This window comes from Calidris pugnax, unplaced genomic scaffold (assembly GCF_001431845.1).
Source record: "Calidris pugnax isolate Ruff unplaced genomic scaffold, ASM143184v1 scaffold18, whole genome shotgun sequence".
Lineage (NCBI taxonomy): Eukaryota > Metazoa > Chordata > Aves > Charadriiformes > Scolopacidae > Calidris > Calidris pugnax.
In genome coordinates this window covers 6,806,007-6,830,364 of record NW_015090812.1, presented here as the reverse complement: position 1 = coordinate 6,830,364, position 24,358 = coordinate 6,806,007, and the positions used below count along the sequence as shown (strand labels likewise).

The 24,358-nt window shown below is 44.3% G+C and overlaps 1 protein-coding gene across 1 annotated transcript in view; it reads right to left on the bottom strand.

Annotated features, from left to right (window-relative positions):
- Positions 1-19,785: 19,785 nt before the first annotated feature.
- AGBL4 (ATP/GTP binding protein-like 4) overlaps positions 19,786-24,358 on the bottom strand; it is a 961,744-nt gene continuing 957,171 nt past the window's right edge. Inside the window, exon 13 of the mRNA XM_014939355.1 lies at positions 19,786-22,476. Within this exon, the coding sequence (XP_014794841.1) occupies positions 22,353-22,476 (124 nt within the window). The 3' untranslated portion in view covers positions 19,786-22,352. The remainder of the gene's footprint in view (positions 22,477-24,358) is intronic.

Below are 24,358 nucleotides of genomic sequence, written 5' to 3'. Positions count from 1 at the left end.
ACCGTGCACAGAGATGCTTCTCTGTCCCTCTGGTCTGCAGAGTTTCTGCCACTTTGCCCCGCTGGGCCTTGGAAGGAACGGCTGCTGCTGCAGTGCTTTTCCTGTCCAGCCCCTTCTGCAGCAGTGTGAGATCCATCTGGACCTTCTCGTTATGATGAAGTGCATAATTTAGTCTTACATTCGCACTGCAGGAACAATGATGCAGGGATTTGGGGGACAGCGAGGGGAAACCCTGACTTTCAGCACAAATCCGTTTGCTAATAAGCAAAGCTGATAAGCAAAACCACAAAAAGTGCATGCTATTTTAATAGACCTGAGGTTTTAACTGCTATAAAGTTTCCCTGCTGTGAAAGCGCTTGAATTCCTTTACTTTGACAAAAGTAAATCTTCTTGTAACGCTACTTATACTTAGGTTCCATGCAATAAAGAGCCTGGATGACAGCTGTGCATTATGTTAAGGGTTTTGCAATCTCCTCCATTTAAAAGCTTCATCTTTTTCTCTCTTCCAGCCCCTCTGACATGCTTGCTATGGAAGAGCTCTGGTATAAGCCAAATATTCAATTCTGCTCTTATTTCTGTCATTGCAAACCAGGAGTAACTCAAAAGAGTGAGGTTGCACTGGTTTAAGATAGTTATCCCCAGACTTACACCATATTGTTGCAGTGTTCCTGAGGGTCAGGTTTCAGGAGTTGCAATGTATTGAAATATGCTACAAAATAAGTAAAGTGGGAAAAATGGGAAGAGTCAGGTTTGCAAACAGTGGATGTTCTAAAGTTGTGGATTAGACAGGATTAGATCAGATAAGACTGGAGATCAGAGAGCAGGTCTAAGATGACTGAGTTTCTCAGAGATACACTTTCGGCTTAGAAGCCAAGAATGGTTTTCTCCTTAAACTTAGGAAGCATGACTCCGGGTGCAAAGTGGCGTAGCACAGTCATTCTGGCAATAAGAATGAGGGAAATAAAGGAGGTTTCCACATTTTTCCACCTTCTACTGCAGTTCTTTTGAGTGTTGTCAGAGAGCCGTTTTTGCCCGCTTTAAGCCCCTGATGTTGACGGAGCAGCCAGAAGAGATCTCTGTCTTACTGCACTTGGAGCCCTGTATTTAGATATCATCCCTGAGTACGGCTGTCTTGTCATTAATAACTGTGGAGAATTCCAGGAAGACACCTGCTCAAATAACAGCAACAGATTACGAGATATGGAAAGATTTCCATATTAGAAAAGGCAAACAAACAAAACATTAGGACTGTTTTACTTTGGAGAGGAGAAAAATAAGATGTAATACAAAAGAGGTACATAAGGGACTGAATAATATGTAGAAATGGGTTCTTCTGTTTACCCGTGCCTATTTATCCTTTCAAAGGACACATGCAATGAAATTAAAAGACAACACAATCAAAACTGATAGAAGAAAGTACTTTAGATAGTGGGACTCATTATCACAAGATACATTCAACAGCGTTCAAAGCAGAACCAGAGCGCTTCAGGGACCCCATAGGACAATACCCACATGCATTACGTAGTTTGATCTTCTCACTCACTGCTAGGTTAAATGTGCAATTCACAAAAGTCAATTCCTGTGCAAAGAAGGGTAGTCGTGGAAAACAGCCAGCAGAAGTTAAGGCTAAACAATCCCAGTACGCTCTGGAGCAGAGCTGGAAGAATTTTGTAATGTGAGAGATTCTAATAGGATCTAAGGGGACCAAAGTGAATTGCATTACTGCGGACAGTAATGTAACAGGGAAGGTAGGGTGTTAGATTATTGATGAGGACAGAGGATGAAGATTACCTGAGGGTGTCAGCACACTCTTTGCAAAATACGTTTTCATCTAATCTTTCTACTTTAAAGCAGGAAAAAAAGTTGTCCAGAAGTTAGCACTCATTAATATCCATTGCTTTAGAGAAAGGCCACAATGATTTTGTCGATCCCATCTTATTGAGCGTCTTGCTCTTTCCTAACGTGCAAGGACAAAACTGAGCAGAGCTCTCAGGCTTCCTTGATGAACCTACAAGTTGCTACAGGCAAAAGGCCACCTGGTTGTGGTGTTGTATAGGCAAAACAGCCACCTTTCTTCCCTGTGCTCTCCGGGGCAAGAGATGCCTACTGAAGAGCATTTTACACTACACATCTGGAGAAACTCACCGCCTCTCCAACATTTCACCATGGCTCAGCCATGACAGAGCAATTCCTCTGTACTGCTGCTAAGCCAACACTCCCTTTGGTGGATGTGACCATCAACTTCACTGATTCTTGATGCAAGTCATGCCTGCAACAACAACAACAAAAGGCAAGCTACCTAAAGACACTGAGGTTTTTTTAACATGTAAGCTGTTTTCCAGGTCAGCTAAATTCTTTCTTGACTGGCTGCAGCCAAAGAAGAAAGAAAATCTGATTTGATTACAGCCACTAGAGGAATATTCCAGATCTTGAATTCAGCTGTAGTAATTGGAAAGTTGCATTTTAAAGGAATGATCTAAATTCATCTGAGATAACTTTTCTGAATACAGTCTTAGGAATTCAGAAATGGTGAAGGTACAGCCAGCCAAGGCTGTACTAGCTTTGTACCCCTAGAAAGTTCCTGGGCTCTCCCTTCCTCAGTTCAAAAGAGGTAACAATTTCCTCTGTGTTTTACATTTTTGAAAAGTTGTCTTAGATGGAGACATTGCCACAGCGAAGTTCTTGCTTGAAACAAAATTCTTCTAACCAAGTTATAAACCCCTGAAAATAGGGGTTTATAATGGGAGTGCTGATAGACCCTTAACAATAGCGTTGTGAATGGTGCTGCTATAATTAATGATACTTCAGAAAGATTTATGGTCCTTAGACAGAGATAAAACAGAAATATCATTGCTTCTTTGCCTCCCATCATTTTATCCTCTATGAAATTTTATGTGAAATAAGTCAAATGAAAAATGTAAGCTCTTAATCTTTTCCCAGAGTCCTGTCTCTCACTTGATGAACACTTTTGCAGAATAAATTAGAGTTCTTTATTCCTTATGTATGTACAGCTCTGTATTTAAAAAGCAAAGAAAAGAACATTGTTGGGTTGGCAAAGCAACTCAAGATGATGGTCATGGAGGAAGCAGAAATTACCAACTATTCTTGTCCATTCTTCTGCTGTCCCAGAGACAAGGACTTTGGTCCTGCAGTGATTCATAGCAGCTGGCTTGGAAGTGTACAAAATGCTGCCTGGATTCTGCATTGAAGACCCACAGCTAATGGAAAATAAGTTAGCTCTGGTGGCTCTAGCTGGGGCAGCAATAGCACAGGGGCCTGAGCAGAAAGCCAAAAGCTGTGGCTTGGTTATAGTGGATAGTACCTTTGTGTTGAAAAATGAAAGCTACTATATAGATCTTTCTAGCTGAAGCTAGAAAAAATTTGAGTTAGATATTGGGCATTACACCGTAACAGAGAAAGTGAGTAACCACTGGAGCAAGCTGTCAATGAGAAAGAGAATTCTCCATTTTCTGACTATACCAAAGGAAAATGAATAGCTGACTAAAGAAATGCTTTTGTCAAAACAAAACAGATTTTAGTCAAACAAAAAGAAGAATGACAGCAGTATTTAATGGTCTGTGATGTACAGGAGGCTGCCCTAATGGTCTAAGAGTATGTTGTATCTGTAAACATTGCGACTCTTTAAAGCATATTAAAAAGTGAACAGTAAAGCAGTGTTTCCTGAGCAGAGACCAGAAGAGAGGGCTCTGAACAAGTGGCTTTGGAGCTCAGGAGTTGCAGCACCTGGCATTGCCAAGGGAGATGCTGGGAGGGCAGCCAGGAGCATTGGCTTCTGAAGTCCTGAGGTCAAAGTCACAACGTGGCTCCAGGTTTTTCAGAGTTCCTCATCTGAGCTGCTCCTGAGCACGGCCAGGAGGGTGACACTGGTCTTCAGGGCAAAAGCTTCACCTCTGGGCAGCCGGGCTGAGGCAGCAGCTGAACAGGGGGCTAAGGAATCACAGTTTTGGCATTTGCCACCTAAAATGGCAGTTTAAGCTCAAAATCCATCACATCCCATGATAGTCCTGGGCTCTGGCTTCTGTTAGCCTCATCCAGCTCAGATGGCATCCAGTTGCTTTTTCTTCCAAAGCCTCTCTCCAGTGTGTCAGGAGTTTTGTCCCGCTGCCCATTAAAGTAGCCGTGTTTGAAACTCTTCCATGTTAATTTGATTGACAACAGCGAAGTCACCAGAGAACCTCAAGGACTTTCTGGCTGGCTTGTTTTCCTCTTACAAAATTGTATATTTTTGTTGTATTAGAGAAGAAGACTGAAACACTTTCTTGAAATAATAACTGAAGTTACCCTGTCTAATAGGGAGCTCTGAGATCTATGCTCAAATTCTCCATGAATTATAACATTGCTCCTTTAAAATTTCTCCATTCCACCAGGAACAGAGAGGGATTTATTTTTTTTAACAAGAACTTTTGGTTTTCAATGGAATTCACTCTGGAGGGCAGAACACTTTTTTTTTTTTTTTTTTCATTGTAAAGAAGATTTGTAAAGGGGCACGATTGTGGCTATTATTAGAGTCCTTCCTACAGAAAATCATCAAATCCTTTACAGAACTAGGCAGATCTGGGCTAGAAAGTATAACAGGATGGCATAGAGCAGCCCAGATAGCAACAGAGAGAAAATGGGGCAGGAAGAAAGAAAAAAATGGGAACCCAAAAGGAAGAGCAGGTGCCAATTAGAATTCTTGCAGGCTGCAGCAAGGGGCGAGTATAAGAAGCTGCAGGAAAAGAAAGGGTAGAGTGGATTAGTGTTAATCACAAACGTAGGAAAGTAGGAAAGGTTTTAAATGAGCTTTAAAAAGCAAAAATTGAGTTAGCAGCTTGGAAGAGAATTCCAGATCCATCAAGGGTAGGAGCAAAAATAAAATGCAGACTATGAAGAGATACATCTGAGTCCTAAGCAATTAACTTCTGAAGGTAATAAGTCATTTTTTGGAAGCGTAAGCTTCTCTCTCTTTCTCTCCCAAGAACAGCAGATTTCCTTATCCTAGTGAAAGGGTGCCTTTAGTATTAGAATAAAGTGACTCCCACCTGATTTCTTTTTCACTGTCCTAATGATATATACATAGAGCACCCTGTTAAAGGAAAATGAAGCACGAAAGAACTAGAACTTCTCTGATTTCTGGCATTAAATTTGCCCACGCACACAGTCCAGATAAATAGCCTCTGGAGTTGGGTGAGTTACACCAGGTGATCTGGCCCAGTATTGTGCAGTGTTTGCACAGCAGTCTGGAATTCTCTGGAGACCTTGGGGTTGAAGATGAATTCCAGAATCCACTAAAACCCCCACTGACCTCAGCAGACATTAGAGCAGGATGGTTGGACTGGGAGGGTAGCGGTTCTGCTTACAGCTCTGAGATACGACATGCCATTTAACATTTCTGTGCTACCTGTAAAAAGAGGACAACACTTAATCACACCAAAAAAAAAAAAAAAAAGGAAAAGAAAAAAAAGCAACACCCACCACCTCCCCCACTGATTATGTATTCTTACCAGCTGCACAATACTATCATTAAGAAAGCCTATTTATAGCTTTATATTTATCTACAACATCAGAAAGAATAGCATGGTGTTTCGTTTATGTTTCTTTTACATATAAATCATCATTAAAGGTTAATGAGGAAACTAACACTATATGAAAAGGCTGTTTTCTCATTAGTTAAACACTTTCTGTTTAAAAGCTCTATATATTCCTAGAACATTATTAATTTATTATTTACTAAACAATATCTTACTCGGTCCCTCTTTTATTCCCTTACATGACAGCATTTTAAGGAAATACAGCCAATGCCTTAGTTTCAGCCCTCGGTTCTGGATGGCTCTCCAGCAGAAGAAACTTCATCTGAACAAAGTGTAGACAGGTACATCATATCAGCCAGAGCTCCTGACATGGAGCTTGTGCCAGCTTCGTGCTTTAACATTGGCTTTGCCTTGACTGCTGGACCCAGAGTAACGTTAGACTAGCACAGAGTCCGTGCCTACTGGGGTACAAAGCCCACCAGCACCATGCCAAACCTTCCACAGCTTTTTGAAGGAATTTAAACCAGCAGAGTGAGTGTATATGAGATCAGCGTTTCACATCACGTTGCCACGGTGGTTTAAATGCATCACCAAGAGCCTTAGAGCTGGTCGCACCCAAGCCCACAGTCAATTTTTGCTCACTAGTTACAAGGAAGGAGCACTGTGATAAAGCATCATTGAATTCAAGCAAATCCTAAAAGACATGTCCATGTTCTATGCGCTGGGATATATTACGGTGATGAAAGCAACCCTTCTGATGTGGTAGAAGAAGATGGGTCCTAAAAAGTTAAACCAAAAGTTTGCTCAAGCTTCTTGCTCCGTGCCAGGGGTGCACGTGCCACCTTTTCCAGTCGGACATGCCTCTGTTTTAATGACCAAAGTTACACACAAAAAAACCCCTCTGAAAATAGGGCTTCGTGACAGAAACGCCTACACAGCTGTAACAGCCACTTCTCAAATGCGCTGCTGCTTATGAACCACAAGAATAATATGTCGAAATGTGCCGACTTTTGCAGTTTTCCCCTCTTTTGTTGAAACTAATGAGTCACGATTAGAGTAATGCTTTTCTGTGACTCTGAAACCATTTTGCTTAATGAGGTACTAAGTCTTTATAATTAGGCCCAGAAGGGAACTGGGACGGGGCCCCTTAAGAGCAATAATTATTTAGGTTATTTATGGTAATAAAAAATTGAAAATAGGAATTCTTCCTCAGAATGTGACTATTTATTCTTTTACATATTGCCTAACAGGCAATTACCCTATTAAGGCAACGTTTTGTTGCTAAAGACATTAATTGAAATGTAAATTAAATGTAAATCAGCTAATTAAATTGATATGTAATGAACTTGTCATGCAGGCCTTTGAGATCAGATGCATTTTGCTAATAAACAAGTGTTACAGTGGTGCCATTGCTCACTGGAGTTAAGGTTGTTTAACGTGTTGCGTCGATAACGCTCTCCCTCCCCAAAATCAAAGGTTTGGGATGTGTCGTTAGAGCCCAGAATGAAGGTGGCACTGGGAGTTTCCAGATTTACTCCCTCCAATTATTTCCTGATCGACTTCCTTGCGAGGCGAGGTGTTCCCCTCGTGGTGAGTGCTGCACATCCCATCGGGGTGCAGTCCAAACTCAGCCTGTTCCTTCTGCTCCCCAGAAATGATAAGGCACTTTGCGAAACTACTCGATGAGGCCGATGCTGCTGTGGCTTCTGGAGGGGTTGGTGTTACTTCTTTCTCCGTCAGCTGTGGCCACTTTAGTCAGGGGAGTGAACAATCACGGCAGTAGGGGGATAACTTAGACATTCCTGAAATACAAAGAAATAAAATGAGAAATGAAGCAATCAGAATTTGCTTGGTGATTATGTTGACAACATACAAGTTAAATATCAACACCCACATCATCAAGTTAATACAGCAACAGGAGAATGAGCCAGAACAACCTTCTCTCCTGTCCATAACACACAAATAACCTTAATCATCAAAGTGTAGGCTCATGTCAAACAGTAAATTAAGGGGAAGGATTACAAAGCTATCAGTTCTCCTATGAAACGATCAGTTTTCCTGCAGCCACATCTGCTAACATTTCTGGTATAAATTCAGGTCCTGTGTTGAAGGTATCCTGGGGATTGAAGTCCCTCCCCTGCCAGATACAGGGACAAAACATCACAGATTTTACTTCTGAAAAAGCTCAGTTCTGCACCTTATAAAACCCACTGCCCAGTCCCATTCAAAACACGCAGACATTTTGTGTGAGCAGTTGTAAAACTGAAGCAAACGTGGCAAAGAGGGCTGTGCAAGTGGGAGAATAGAAACACAGTTTGGAATTGTGGAAAGTTTTCCTGGATCCGTCGTGCCGTAGTTGCACCTGGGCATTCACACATAATTGTTCTGTCTTGAATAAATCTGATGCTGCATTTATAACTTCTACCCAGAGAACCTTCCACCCTGCAATCCTTTGGGGCCTGGGGGTATTTAATAAACATGTCAACTACCACTCTTTTTTAGCTTGAACGCGGCATCTTGTTTTTTCCTGCTGAAGAACACTCCAGTTTGAAGTTTACAGAGCAATTAAAGACCCTCGTGGGGCCCCTGATATGTAGAGATTGTCAGCATATGTAGATTAGTAATTGTCAGGTTTCTCCCTAAGGCCGAAGAGCTCTTAGTCAAATTCCAGAGATCATCAAGTATTCAGATTTCAGTGGGCTTTGTGTCATACACAACATAGTGGCATAATTAAACTACAATGCTTCTTTTCTAATAAACTTTTGGATCTGGCTATGTTTCTATTAATTTCTTTTAATTAGCTATGATCACAAAATAAAAATGAGCATCAATCTAAAGCTGCAACTTCGCTGCTTCCAAAAAGACGCCCTGGGAGTAGCTTTCTCTTCTAAAGTGTTGGGATTTGGGGACCGCGCTTACTGCCGTGACTTGCAAAGGCCTGGTGGAAGACAAAAACCATCAGACTGAAGGCACAATCCTTCTCTGACTCCTTTTCAGCTGACACATGAGCACAGTTGATTGAATGATGCTGCCATCTTGAACTATGTCTCCATTGACCTGTTGGCTTGGAACTCTATCACAAATTTTAGTCTGGTTTTGGTGTATTTGAACACTGATCTAGATAGAAACTGGAAAAAAAAAAAAAAAAAAAAAAAAAGATTTACTTTACAGGTCAGAGAAGGAAATTAGTATAAGGACCCTCACAACCCAGGCTGATGCTGTAATGCAATGTCTCCAACATGTCCCAGTCTGCCATGGTGAGCCCTCTGCCCCCCACGCTGGGCAATCAAATACACACCTGAATTTAATGTTCGTTTGCTTGAGTGTTGAAGAGGAATGGTGCAGGCTTGCTTTGCATCTTGCATGGCCCAACCCTTGAAGATCAAACCACCGCTCTAATACGGTGTTCCCTGGAAGCCACAAGGTAACAAGAGCAACTGGATGAAGCTTTCTTGCAGTAAGGCTGGACTATGCATCTTCTGCCAGCTGGAACCTCTTCTGTGGTTCCCACATACATTGTGTTGTGGTCCCAGGGCTTGGAAGGTACAAAGTGTTGGTCATTGGCCTGCATCCACCTTTTGAGTCCCACTCCATCGATCTGTGTCTGTTTGTGGACAAAGCCTATGGCAAGGAGTAAGTTGTTATAAATTTCAATTTGCCTCCAAATCTCTAAAGTCTTCATGTCCCCAAGCCCCTTTGTGGGCTAAATCCTCATTTCACAAAAATTTCACAAAAATCACTTCAGTTCTTCCCATTGTTGAGGAACACTCTTTGGTGAAGTGGCTCTTCTCCACTTGGCCCACTGCATATGGGCAAATATATGGCAGAATGTAATGCTGCTTTCTTTTCCAAGGTCTGTATTTATACTAGGGTATGAAAACTGGATCCAAGTAGCACGAACAAAGTTGAGCTTTAAGTAGTAGCCCAGGAGGAGAATCTCAAGAGCACCAATAAAAAGAAGAAAAAATATCCTCACATTCTTCCTATGATGATACATCTCAAAATTATTAATTTTGCTTGTCCTGTATCATATCTGAGGGCAAGCTGCTTTTCCCAACTGAATTGCAACGTGGCATTTGGTTCCGTGGGTTTAACTGAAGCGTGGCTATCTGGGAAAGGCAGCGTTATCTGTAATAAAGTAACTTCTTCAAATTTACTTTCTTGATCTTGTTACTTTGGTTGGGCTGCCAGAGTCTTAAATGCCTGGAAAAGTATCTATCACCCAGGAGCCCTCGTTTTAAAGGAGTGTAGGTTTTTAGGGGCTGGATGGCGTCATCTCCCCGCATCGATTTTGCCAATGTATTCCTGCGCGCGAGCCAGCCCGAGCTGCCTGCTAATTTCCCATGTCCTCTTCGGCTGACGACAGTCCCTGGCTCAGCGAGATTTCAGTTTTGCTCACTGGACTCTTCTTTCCCTGCCCTCCCTGAGCTATATTTTCTAAGCACCAATTTCACTCCAAAATTAAAGATGAAATTTAAAGATTAGGGACCGAAAGGTTGTTTGTTTTTTTTTTTTTCCCAAAGGCATTTCAATGTCTCATACTCATTGATTGAGTTAGGTATCTAAATCATCCAGAGCAATCTGGCCCCCATCCCACATTACGTGATGTAAAAGGCCAATTTGACTTTTAAAATGCTCTCCATTTTAATTGCCTGCTGTGCGATTAGTGCCACACGTAATAAACACATTGTGTGCGGCACGCATAGGGCAGGTGTGGGGTGATGGGATGGATCCCGCTGACTACCTTGAATATAAATGCCAGGAATATCAACTACCACATGCACCAGTCTTCGTCCCAGTCTATTCTAATTACTTTAGTGGTCTGACTCCAAATTCAGATGTGCCATGGTGTAACCGAGGTCAGGATACAGTACATGACTCTTATCTTAATACCACTTTAGTACTGTAAAGGTCAAACTGAGCATCATCCAAGGAGAAGAGGTAAGGGCTCTGTTAATTATTCTTCACTCCTTGAACAAAGGGATGAAGATTGTGTCTCTGCTGAAAAGCGTTCTGCTGGACTGCATATTTAAGTTAAAAAACAAGGAAGAAAGAAGGAGCCCTTCCTGCAATAATCCTTAAACGAGCCTTGCTGAGCTCTACCTGAAATCTTACAGTGCTTGCTCTGCCAATCTTTCGAGCTACGACTGCCGGAGTCGGAGGCCAGGGAGGGCAGCGTTCTCCCTCCAGGCAGGGCTAGCTCCCAGTTCTGACCATTAAGAAAAGCCAGCTTTGTCTACCAGATAACAAGTTCAGAACATATTAAACCCCCATGTTCATTTGTAGACATTCCTGCTGTCGGAGGAATCACTGACTCAGTGGGGCAGGAGACTGGAGCCTCCCTTTTCCACTCGCTTATAACTATCCCACTTGAACGGCTGTAAAGCACCTCCAAATAGAAACATTCCCTGCGTGCCAGTGGTAGCATTTTGTTCCCTGTTTTGCATTAGTTTTAATAACTATATAAGGTAGAGACAGCGCAAATTGCACTGTCTAGAGGCAGTGCTGGTTCTACGGTTCTACTGACTGTTACGTGCTGTTATCATTAATTGCACCCATTTCCAAGTTACCTTCTCAGAAGCCTGCTCTCACGAGACATTTGATTCCTTCTCCGAAGGCAGTAAGCAAAGTCATCACTAAAACCAGAGTCTGATCCCAGTCCGTAGCCATTCCACTCATTTCCTTTTCTGATATCTGTAAAGTGTTAACATGCTGAAAGCAGAATCATGAAAACCCACCATACTGAGAGCTGATTAAAATTCAGCCCACTGTATCACCCATAAATAGGAAATAAAGAATACATGGCTGTGATTAATAGTCCATAAATGGCCATTGCCTGCTTTCTATATTCCATACAAACACAGTCCACATATTTATTCAGCTCACCAAAACATAACAAGCAGATCATTCCTATTTGTCAGGATCTGGGATTTAAGCAAGTATTTAAAGTGGGGGCTCTGTGCTGGTGTGTCTGTAGACATGCACACACATCTGCTCTTCTGGTGGATTTTCAATATTCATGAGAAAAATCAGAACGTTAATTTTTTTATGAAAGTGTACTTGTCAATAGATCAAAATACATTGAGATGCAAAATCACAGCAATGTGAGCTTTAGTTAAGGAATTTTTATGATACTAGAAACATCAATCTCCGAGGACTGGTAATAATAGTACTATTAAGAAATAATGTTTCTGTGGTTATGCGTTGCGTCTTGGCCAAATCTGAAAACTGCAATAGAAACACTAGGAAAAAAAAAACAACAACCACTGGTGATATACAGAAACGAGACCTGTAGTTTGAAGCAGGGGTGGGTAACGGCTGTTTTTACCTGTTGTGAATACACCTTCATTAAAGCACCAGCTTGTTTGTTTGTGGTTCACCTGAGCTCACCAGAGCAGAGCTGCCGGCGCCATTGTCTCCCTGGCAAAGCACAGAAGCATTTCTCCTTTGCTGTGATTTACAGTCCAAGGGCTGCATCCAGCATCTTTGGCCTCTGCTGTCACTGCGTCACCGGGCATCTCTCTCAAAATACCACTTGCACAGACCTTGCAGTTGCAGTGTTGGTCCAGGAAGAGGAGGTGACACTCGGAAAATTTGGTCCCTCTGCCCCTGTCTTCCTGAGTGTCTTCTTTCCTGAACGAAGGAAGGAAATGACTTCTTTTCTGAGCACCCCTGGTCCCCTAGCTGTTAAAAAGGGATGATGAACTACACACCTCATTAAAGATATTGTCGATCAAGGAGTGAACAATGCTGCAAAAGAGCTAAATATTGATATTATTATGCTGCTTGCTGCAAAATGACCAGCAACATTGTCAGAAATGGGTATAAGAAACAGGAAAAAGAGTCACAGAATGTTGGAAAGGATCTTGATATCATCTCATCCATCCCTTCTACTCAGTCTGGGTCAGCTAGAGCAGGTTGCCCAGAGCTATGTCCAGCTGGCTTTTGAATATCTGCAGGGATGGAGACTCCACAGCCTCTCTGGGCAACCTGTTCCAGTGTTAGACCACCCTCCCAGTTAAATAGTGGCTTTTTGTGTTCATACACCCCTGAGCAACCAGTGAGCCCCAGATGGGGACTGCATGCGACCAGCTTTGATCTGAATTCGTCCAGTAACCTTTGAAATCCCAGCATTCATTCCGTTTTCCCCTGTTAATCTCTCTCAACATGAGATTTGGCTACCTTTGCTTGGAGACCAGTATCAGCTTGTTGAACTAGTAGGTTAACAACCTCACATCTCCTGGAGATGCTCTGGTACCAGTACTCCTAGGAAGTTACCAGAGATTGTCTAGCAACAGGGAGCCTTCCCTGGGCCAGCCCGCTGAATTGTAAAACAATGATTTCTGCCACCACCACCTAAAGACAGCTCTTTCAGTAAAAAAAATAAAGCTCATGCCTAAAGATGTTATCATGCATAATTCAGGGAAGAAATCCATACTGCATTTAAAAGATTACATCTTATCATCCAGGGTACTTATTAGCTTGATGATTTAAAAGTACATGGGGATGGAGTCTTTCCTGCTACTCTGCACTGGCGTCAGTGCAGTTGTGTTGATGAATGATTATCCTTGTGGCTTGGTTTGGGACTGAAATGCCTTTCTGATGCCAGAACTGGCCCAGGCAGGATTGGGACGTACCTGATCCACCTGTCCCTGATCCGTGCTGGTTACACCAGGCTGCCATCCATGGTTACACAAGGGACCGCTTGCTTCTTTCGGTTAGGTTTGGTTAAGTTTGTGGCAGGCAGTAACAAGGGGTTCATGGTGTTTAGCTCCACTGATTGATCCCCTCTCCAGAAACACACAGCACTCCCGGCTTCCCAACAGCACAAGAAAATGCTTTGGGGCAGGCGAGGGCTGAGTGTGGTGGATGTGCTTCTCATTCTCAAGTGCAGAAACACAGGACTAGTCTGTACCAACTGCTGATATATATATATATGCTTCTGATCATTATTATTCTTCGTATTAACTCACCTATAGCTGTGCACCTAGAAGACTCACAATAACAGAGGATTTTGGCCTGCCTGCATTTAAGGGTAAAGGATTACAAAAAAGTCTGAAGGTTGTTGCTACCCCCAGGCACCCACTCTGTATGATGGCCACATGCAGACAGGAGACTGACCACAAACATGCTGATAAACTCATGTCAAGACAATATGCATCTTTTTGTCCTTCTCAGTTGTGCCTTTGGTCAAGTCTAGTATTTTGAACCTGCAGTGGCTTCCTACAGTATGAACATGTTTTTATACAAACTGGAGGCATCTGGATACCAAAAGAGTGAGGAGGTTGAAAAAATTCAGGCAAATTTACCTTGTCCTTCACTAGTTGTTCTGATGGTCCTTGATTATTTCCAAATACAGGTTCCTCTTCCCAGAATGCAGACCTGGCATGTCCCACTCTACATGGCACCCTCGCTTAAAACAGGGCTTGGCTTTCCACCTCCGGCCCCATACTGTGCAGATAGTCACCATTTTTCTAAATCACTGAAAATTAGAGATTTTTTTTTTTTTCAACCCATACATGGACTACTTTAAATCCAGTTAAAATTTTGAAATGCATGGTTTGTTTAAAAATGAAATTGGCACCAGGGAACAGTTTCATGCAAATATCACATGCCTCGAGGTTGAAGGCAGAAATTGGCTGTGACCATTTATTTTTATACCATCATACTATCCCTATTATGCCTTGCACTGCTGCTGTATCAGGAGGCAGGACAGTTGGCATTCATGGCAGAACTACTCCAGCTAAGCACCTCTGTACCTATGGCAACATCTAATGAAGTACGTTCTTCTTAGCTTTATGTTTATGTACAGATTCTCTGATCATATTGTGGGCGTGGGACTAGCTAATAAGCTGGGGACTGTGATGTTTACAGCCGTTTCACTCAGAAATCCTCAGGTGAATGGTTTGGGAAGTCCCAATTGGCTGAGTGACACTTTGGTTCAGGAAGAGGGTGTATTAAACACGTAGTGTGAGAGTGACAGAAAAGGAAATGTTTTGCAAAAATCCTTCTCCCCATTTTTTCAAGGTTGAGAGGTATGAAATATCTGCATTTAACAGCCATTATTAATTACTGTTTACTTTCTGCCAACACTGCCTAGGGAGCATCTGTGATGATTTAGCCAAGCACCCACCTCCATCACTCAGCTGGCTGCTGTGGCTTAACTGTGGCATCTCATTCACTTCCCTCATTGGGTCTGTGACCCACTTCTGTCCTTTTTCAGCTCACTTCAGCTCACTTCATCTGCCTGACTCTTGGGCCACCATGTGAAAAATGGGTGTTTCCTCACATGGAAAAAAGGTATATTATTAGATATATAGATATATAGATATTCTCATGGGGGTAGAGATGAATCACAGAAAGAAATATTCCTCACCTTATCCTAAATGTTGCGACATCAGATCCATAGAAGAGCTGAGAGTTGCGTTCAGGGTTTCCAGGGTGAAGTCCTGGCTTTATTTAGAAGAATAGCAAAACTCTTCTTCACCTAAAGGACCAAAGGTTTCACCCAGCCCTCATTACTGAACCACAAACTCTGCAAGAGCCATTGCCGTGCTAAATCTTAGAATCATAGAACGGTTGAGGTTGGAAGGGACCTTAAAGATCATCTAGTTCCAACCCCCCTGCCAATGGCAGGGACACTTCCCACTAGACCTCTGTGCTATAACCAGCTTCCTGAGCTAAAGTTAAATCTTTTTTTCTCCCTTCTTCCTCCTACTTCTTAGTCAAGCCTCCCTGGACATGCCACATGTTTCCCACTTGGTGACTCAGGATCAGCTGCTCAAACTCTTTGGGAGTGTGACAGAGCTGTGACAGACCGAGAAGGAAAAGGGATCTGCCTTGGGGGAGAAGGAAATCAAAGTGTGAAGTACAACATGGACTTGCCAGAAAACAACTTCCCCACCGAGTCTCCTTGCAGGGCTGTGCTCTGCATTCAGCGCCGCAAACACCAGCGAGTGCCCCCATGGCTTGTGGCAGCACAGCTCTCTAATGGGGCATCTCGCCACCATATCACACAACACAGGTACCACTGAGGGCCTAAAAAAATTACACCTTTGGGGATTTCTTCAGCCAGCCTTAAAATCAGGCGTAAATGCTACAGAGCAATCTTAGCCATACACACAGGGAGCAAAACTTAAAAAAAAAAATAATATAATCCCCCACTTTCACCTGGCACCGAAGGGAAACGTGTACAAATCCCCAGCATTTGTTCAGGCTGCTTCGGCTGAAAGTACCAGGGGTAACAGCCCTAAATGTGCAAAACGAACAGGGGACTCTTTATACTCAGTATAATTTTGTGTCTGTAACGGGGGATCACAGGGGGTTATTGGCTCCCTTATGACTGTGAGAAAGACTTCATCCCCAATGGCAAAACTTGCTCTAGTACTTTACTCTTCCTCCAAACACTAGCTGGTAAAAAAAAAAATCTTCCTTCGTATACCCAGGCTATTGATAGTGCAGCTTAAGTTATAGTTGGGTGGTTTCTGCTCCCACTGCTTCCAGACTGTAAATTTCAAGCCTTACTGGAAAAGCATCATTTTTATATTTTGTAAATTGGGATCTTTTAAACATTTTCAATGATAAAGAACTTCTTTAAGGAACAACTTCATTAAAAAAAAAAAAAAAAGACTCTGATTTCAAAGTGGTTTTACACCGTGCCCATCAGTACTCATGCTCTCAACCTCTCCTCCGTTCCTTCCACAGGATGATTCAAACCTCTCCAGACTTGCCCTCTCAAAAGCATGTCTTCCTTCTGTGTGTGCTGGTCTGCCATGGAGAGGTGCATGTGAAATAAATGTGAAATAAATCACAGCACCCTGTATTGACCAGCTGTGACAACTGCTGACTGCCATGCTGCTGCAATGCAGTTCACGTCAGGTGCTCTGGGATCTCCACTCAGATCTACCAGATGGGGAAGAGCATGGGTAATGAGAAGTGCTCCTCCAGGTCCAGACAGAACCACAGAAGGATGTATTGTGTGTGATCTGAGCTGAAATCCCCTCTCAACACACCACAAAAAGGCCAGTTCGTAGCGCTCTTACCTTCAGAGAAGGGATGAGATGATGGTTGGTCAGCTCTGTTGGCTCTGGAACGGGTGGCTCCAGGAAGCCTGGCTCTTCTGGAGGTGACCTGGTTGCATCACATGGAGGTGCAGAGGCAGTCACAGGCTGTGGGCCATCCTGCCCCTCTGAACGGTGTGTGCAGGATGCGCTTGCTTCCATGGACAGACTGCACCTGGCCATGGCTGCAGCACCGGCACCAGGGCACGTCTTCCTTGTATGTCTTCCTTCTGTGTGTGCTGGTCTGCCATGGAGAGGTGCATGTGAAATAAATGTGAAATAAATCACAGCACCCTGTATTGACCAGCTGTGACAACTGCTGACTGCCATGCTACTGCAGTGCAGTTCACGTCAGGTACTCTGGGATCTCCACTCAGATCTACCAGATGGGGAAGAGCATGGGTAATGAGAAGTTCTCCTCCAGGTCCAGACAGAACCACAGAAGGATGTATTGTGTGTGATCTGAACTGAAATCCCCTCTCAACGCACCACAAAAAGTCCAGTCCGTAGCGCTCTTACCTTCAGAGAAGGGATGAGACGATGGTTGGTCAGTTCTGCTGGCTCTGGAACGGGTGGCTCCAGGAAGCCTGGCTCTTCTGGAGGTGACCTGGTTGCATCACATGGAGGTGCTGAGGCAGTCGCAGGCTGTGGGCCATCCTGCCCCTCTGAACAGTGTGTGCAGGGTGTGCTTGCATCCATGGACAGACTGCACCTGGCCGTGGCTGCAGCACCGGCACCAGGGCACGTCTTCCTTGTAGCCCAGGGCTTGCAGAGACCCAGTGAAGTTGCTCTCTGCTAAACCAGGCCTATGGACCACTGAATAGTGGTACTAAGCAAAGGGAAAACCTTAGTCAACTCTTGCAAAGTGCTTTGAAATCTTTGAAAGAGGACAGAGGGACTCTGAGGGGGACAGAAATCAGCTCCTTCGCAAGCCACGTCAAATGTTTTCAGCAACCTCCAGTACAGAAGGCAACGCGGGGAGCTCTGCTTATGAGTCGTTACCATCCAGCACCACGCCTCCGGCTGCCGAGGAAACTGGTTTAACTTATTTTTGTATGAAAAGAGGTAGACAGACACAGGCACGCACACATATATATAAAAAGCACACACACACACAACCTAGGAGGCAAAGAGACAATCTGTATCTGCATTTGTGATATCTTCCTGCACCAGGTATGGAAAGCATCTTTTTCCTTTTAACCGGGTGCTGTACATACATTGTTTCCTTGCAGTCTATCTTTAGGTTATAGCAGTTCACAAGGGTTTTTTTTTCAGCAGATGCGTTATTCAATTACTTCAGGGCTTTTCCATTTGTAATATTATGAAGCAATGATAGCCAGCAGACTTCACCTGTCTTTTAGAGATAGCCAGCCTGGCAATTTTAACTCTGCCCATTTTATCCACACCAGTAAATCTCATAACATGGTTATAGAGAGATTCCAATTTTTGTAGAACCTTCTCCCGGGAATTCCTGTATACAATATTGCCATAGTCTGTAATGGACATAACCTGTGATTGGATTAATGTTTCCCTAGTGAAGAAGTCAAAGCATTTCATGTTCCTATAACTGGTTTGCAGCTCTGCAGTAAAGGTCTTTGGTGTGGCAGAGAAAATAATTGCAAACGCAGCCCCAATCAGAATATATAATCCCCTCACAGCGAGGGTCCAATTCAGCGGAGTTAGACTGCCTGTGCAGGGGTTTGTAGTGGGATTTTCTTGTCAGGAGAGCAGAATACATAGAAAACAAGTCAATTTTAGTATTTTAATATTCATCACCCAGTCCTGTACAAAGAGAGGTAAATACATTGCAATTGCACCAAGGGAGGGCCCTCCAGCTCCCCAGTCCGAGAGTGGAAACAGGCAGGGCAATGCAACGGGGCTCTGGTGTCCCCACAAGAAGAGCCCTCCACTTGTGCTCAGATAAACACATTCCTTTGATCTTGACAGTAAATACCATTCTGTCAAATTAGACACCCAGTTTTGAACCCCTGTTGGCTTCAGAACATTTCAAAATCCCTGGTGTTACCTTACCTTGGACCTGACACAAGTGACCAGTAAAGAATTACTGTTGAGTACAACATGCATTACTTACGTCTGAGACATAGCTCATCTCCAGGAAGAAGAGGCTCATGGCACTTGAAATAGGCTCTGGAGCAGGATCTGCCTGCTCAGGTGGAGGAGAAGAACTTCAGTGCTTGTCTAGGAGGAAAGTAAACTAGAGACTGGGAGCAAAGTGCCTCATATATTTCAGCTCCCATGATAGTCTTCCACAGAACTTGTGAAATGGTGTATGCACATCACACACACTGCCACACCAAAGTGTGAGCCCTTATCATTCAGCTTGCAAAGTCCCCACAGCAAAAGGCTCAGGCTCCCATCCCTAACTGGGCAGGAAGAGCTTTCAAGAAACATGGTTTATTGGTGAACCCCAAAAGCAGAGGTGGATCTCTTAAGAAAGCACTATGGAGTCAACTCTGCCCATAGGGTTCAGAGGAGACATGATCGGCATCTCAGGGTGGAAAAAATGGGTAGGGGCAGCTGTGGCTGTGGATGGACCAGAAGATGCCAGAGGCAAACTGAGACAGGAGCTCAACGGAAGGCAAGAGCAAAGAGTTTGAACATGATGTGCTGGAACAAGGATAGGGAGGGTGGGCTCCAGAATGGGCACGCTGCCCAGCTGAGGAACAAGGCAGATGCTCTTGGCAGATAACCTTATATTTGGATGTTATGGTACTGCTAGGCAGGTGGAGAGGATGGGAAGAAGGTTACCAGCATGGGAGTTGACAAATGGGATGTCATCATTTCCCATATGGGTAACTGTCTCCAATCTGTCCTTTCTATTCAACTAAAAGCTTGGGATAACTCAGCAGAAAGAAAGCATCTCTGGCAGAGATGAGCAGTCTACATAAAGTCTATACTAAAACCTGGAAATAAAGCCTGCAGGCTGTGGGGCAGATACAAGAGGCAGGAGATAAGCAAGAAGAAGAGGCAGTGATTTCCAGGAAGATCCAGTTGTTAAATCTAAATTTAGAAAAATGACTTTTACAAGTCAGGTGGCAGAAGCCTCTTGACAACCGAGAGCAGAACAGCACAAGGGCTTCCCAGAACTCGCTTGTCCATGTCTTGGTTTTGACATGGCTTTGGGGGCCTGTGAGGAGGAAAGAATGAAAATGAAACAACACAGTCATTCCACAGCTGCTTTTATCACTTTATTAATATTTCTAGAGTAGACTCTTTAGCGGCTAAGCAAACACCTGAAACTCTCTCATTATATATATGCATGTATATATAGAATCATTCAAAAAGAAATAATGAGGAATTCTGCAAGTGTTTTTCCAATGAATATGCAGAAGGAACATTATCATCCCAGTAAACCAACTTTGAAAGTCTCCTACTAAAACCCTATAAAACCCAACGATAGTCATAAATTAGCACTAGATTAATTCAAAGGAGAACTTATCCCCCCTCTGCGTACCTTTTAATCCATATCTCCAAGAGGTCATTTTAATTATCACACTGTCACTGCTATTCATTACTCTGCTTTTGGAGACAGAGAGCCAGCACTCTGCCTTTTGGATGCCTTGGAATTCATCATATGAAGGCATTTTATTCTCCCTAAAAATCGTGCACAGTTTAACCCCCTCACCTTGAAATACTGACAATATCAGGTTTCCTTGGTGTTTTAAATCATTTTCCTTCCAGTGGGATATCTCTTTCTTGTTTTCAACCAAGTTCCCCTTATCAGAGAGAAACTAACTAACTCATGAAAGCCCAGCTAATGGGTGGCTAATGCACAGGCACAATCAGCTCAAGTTTTGTGAGACCCTGACCAGCTTGTCCTTTTTCAGAGGCATGCAAAGCCAAATTTTTATGCTGACTTGTACCTGCTCTTTCTGGCTGCAGAAATGTTAATTGGATGGAAACCATGTGCCAGTGGCTCCCAGGAGGTCTGTCGTGATGGGGCTCCAGAAGCTCGTGCAAGTTCTCAAGACACAAAATGCAGAGCCCAGCACTGACCCTGCTTGCTTTGGGTTTACTTGTGTGGAAAGGAGCTCAAGGATCTTACAGTGAACTCCCTTCTATCCATCGAGATACAGACATGGGAACCATATTCAAAGACTAATCTGTCTTTGAACACATGAGGGCCTACTAACTTCCTGACTACATGAATACAACCCAAATTGCTTTCAGTTCTTCCTAGGATCATACCTTGGTTCATGTTGGTCACGCTAAGGCCTTGCAGCCAGGTCTCCATTGCTGAAGAATCAGGGAATACTTTCACAAGGGACAGCACATTTCAATTACCCAGAAAGCCTGTTTTAGCCTGTAATTCTCAGTTTTTCCTCATACCTTTTCATTTATCCCCAGGCTGTATTCTTCTCACACACAGGCCGGCGTGAGGACCCAGCTAAGTCTGACTGTTCCTAGATCACATGGCACTTGAGTCCTGGGAAAGAGGAGAGGAGCAACTAACCCAGCTCTTATTAGAGAATGGAGTGTCTGGAACTACTACTTCTCCAGAGCTACCCCACAGCTAGAGAAGCTCGTTCACTCTTGTTTCACACGTCTTTCTTCACCCTCAGTCTGGTTCATCCTTTCTCTCTATCCACTGGGTCTTGGCAACTTCTCTCCTCCAAGCGACCATCACAGCCCAACTCCTGGCAGAAGACAGTGAAAAGAAACTGCTTCCCAAGGCTTCTGATGGGTTGGCAAGAGGCACTTCTAGGTGCACTCTCCTTCCCCATTCACTTGGACTGCCCTCAGGGTCACCCTCTTTTCCTCTCCAGTTTGAGAACCACTGCCCTCATGCTTCAAATCCCCATCACTGGCGGATGTTTCAATTAATCGCACAACACAGGAGACAATACTGTCTAGTGATGGTGGCTTCGAGCAGAGACCTCACGTGCTGTCCACGTAATGGGAAGGTGGTGAGGTTTTTCTTGGGCTGTCTTACAGTAGTGGCACAACACTGTTTGTTCATCCCCTTCAGCACTACCCCAAGCTCTCACTGCCTGAGTTTTACATCTGTTGGGAAGTCCAGTCTTCCGAGACCCCAACCAGGTTTTGCAGGAGGACCATGGTTCCTGCCTGTTAGACAGGTCTTGCGGTGAGTTCCATGCCTGCAGCCCGACAGTAACATTTCTCATAAGACCCCTTTCCTCAAATGGTCTGATAGAAGAGCAAAAAACCTAACCATGCAGCGGATGATAAACGGCACACTGAGGAGCGCCTGCCTGACTCCCAGAAGCTATTTATCAGGCTCTCTTAATGCAAGCTACCAGGGCTAGCACATGCAATTGCCATAAGAGCTTCTGAGCCTGACACTAAAAGGGGAGACATCACATGGTGCAGCAGGGGAGCCAGGACTCCCTCATTAGCTCATTGTATGGATTACCCCTTTAAAGAGAGCAAGGCTGGTGGGGGAAGGAGAGGCTTTCTCATTTTAACAAATAGCTTTTCAGCACCCGCAAATGATTTTTGTAAACCTATTGGGTCACTTTTTTTTTTCCCAGAGATGAAGGGAAAAAAAAAAAAAAAAGCTCTGAAATTGATTTACCATCTATAAATAAAAAAGAATCAATAGTAAAATTTCTAGCTAATTTCCCTCTCCCTTTTTCCCCTGTGGGCTATTTGTTATCTCAGAAATACTTGTCTGGGAAAAAAAAAAAAAAAAAAAAAAAAGAAACATCATCAGTTCCAGACCCTGACGTGCTCCTCCGCCTCACCCCACAGACCAGCCCTCTTCTTCTCTTCTCTTCTCTCATCGTGTGGAGAGAGACTGGTCCTTCAGATGCGCCTGGCTCCTCTTCTCTGGCTTGCCACCAGCATGGCTGTTCCCTTGGCCCCGCTGGGGAGTGCTTTTAAAAAGCGGCAGTTTTTCCTTTCTACCAAAGGAAGAGAGAGAGAGAGAGGACAGGTATTGTAAAACACTGCGGTATTTCAGCAGCAGGTAAGCCGTGCGTGGGGTGAGCTCTGAGGAGAAGCCATGTGTAAAGTCTCACAGTGAAGTGCATCTGTAAGGAAGGCTTTGGCAGCTCGAGACAAATTAGAGGTGGTTAAAGAGCAGCTGGTCCCGTCCTCCTCTGGCCAGAGCAGTGTTAGTCCTTCCAGGAGATTTCAAGGGCTTTGTGCTATCTCTGAGCTCTCCAGGAGAACGGCCCCACTGCTTCCCTTTGGGTAATGCACTTACCACTGTCTTCTCCTCACTGTGGCTCCCACACACCTGAAATGTTTCACTTCATTTCTGCTCATTATCAGCCCTCACATCACTGTGATTATTTCCTCCTGGGGCATATACCATTCACAGGACACCTGGGTTCAGGGGTCTGCTCACCACTGCCAGGGGTGTTCCAGTGGGGGCCAAACTCTACAGTAACAGAGTCCTGCTGCGTGGCCAGAGAGCACCCATCCCTCAACACATGGTGCTGGTCCTTCCAGCATCCCAACCAGTGCCTTCAAAGAGCCCGATGTGATACTGCTATTTCCCTGTGCCCATTAACTCCAGTTATCCAACAGTCATGTAGAACTTTGGTTGTCACTATGGTCTGGAGTGTGGTGTTTCAAGTGCACCTTTTGGGCTATGATTCCAGCAGAGCAGTGGGAGTTTGACTACTGACCTCCAAAGGAGCAGAGTTATGCTAAACACAAAGTGCTTCTGCAGTGATGCCCCAGGAGCTCACAGACTAAGAACTGAGCTCCTCACAACTCAGCACCACAGAAGCGGCTCCTCGGCTTCCCACAGCTTGTCTGGGGGAACAGACCTTCCTAGTAATGCTTTGCTTCCTGATAAGACTCACTACTTGTTTCCAGACAGAGTGCTGCTGGCTGTGTGTTTACGGCGTGCATGATGAATGTTTGCTACTTTAAGGAAAAGTAAATCTCTGTCTGTTATTATCAGTTAATTCTGTAACGTCTCTATTCTATTTACTTATAGAGCCTCTTTTCTTAGAGTCCTTAATGAAAATCCTCCATCTCACAGCCCAGCACTCTCGCTGCCTCTCTGCCCTCTGGGTCCTGCCACGCTTGTGTTTCACAGCGAGATGGGCACCAGGGATGGGACAGCCTCAGCCTTGGTCTGTGTAGCTGCTGGGCAGAGCCAGACCTGGGAAAACAGTGGCACAACTCACACCGTTGTACCCGGAGGCATGGCTTTGATGAGAGGCTGAATGACACGGACTGTGGGTCCCCTGCCAAGGGAGACTTGGCCAGCACCAGGTCATCGCAAAGCAGGGAGCTTTGCCTCACATCCCTGTACCAGCACCAGCAGCTCACACTGGAACTGCAAAGGTGCCTCCAAGCCAAATGCTGGGACCAGGAACTGGAGGAAGGGCTCTTGGCTGCATGCTGGCAGCCAAGGCAGCTCTACAACCCTGTCTGCAGGCTGCTGGCAGAGAGTGGGGTCCCTCCACACTTGCCCCAAGCAGCCCCTCATCATCCCCTGCATGTACCAAGCTCCTGCCCTGTGGTGCTGCATCTCCCACTTACCTCGGCAGAGGGGGAATTACCTCCCCTCACCAAGCTGGCTGTGCTGTGGCTGTAGAAGCAGATACACCTTTTGATGGCTTCTCCTTTGTAAAAGCAGCAAAACCAGACTATCAGTTCCTATCCCATGGAAGGAAATCAAACGGTGTTCTCAGCCATGGTCACATCATCCGAGGGGGTCTGATAAGCCTTTGGGGTCCCCACTCAAACAGCTCCTGGCCCCCTTCTCCCCCACTACCTGCCATTCATGTTGTTCATTCACAGGACACAAAATGGAGAGAGGGT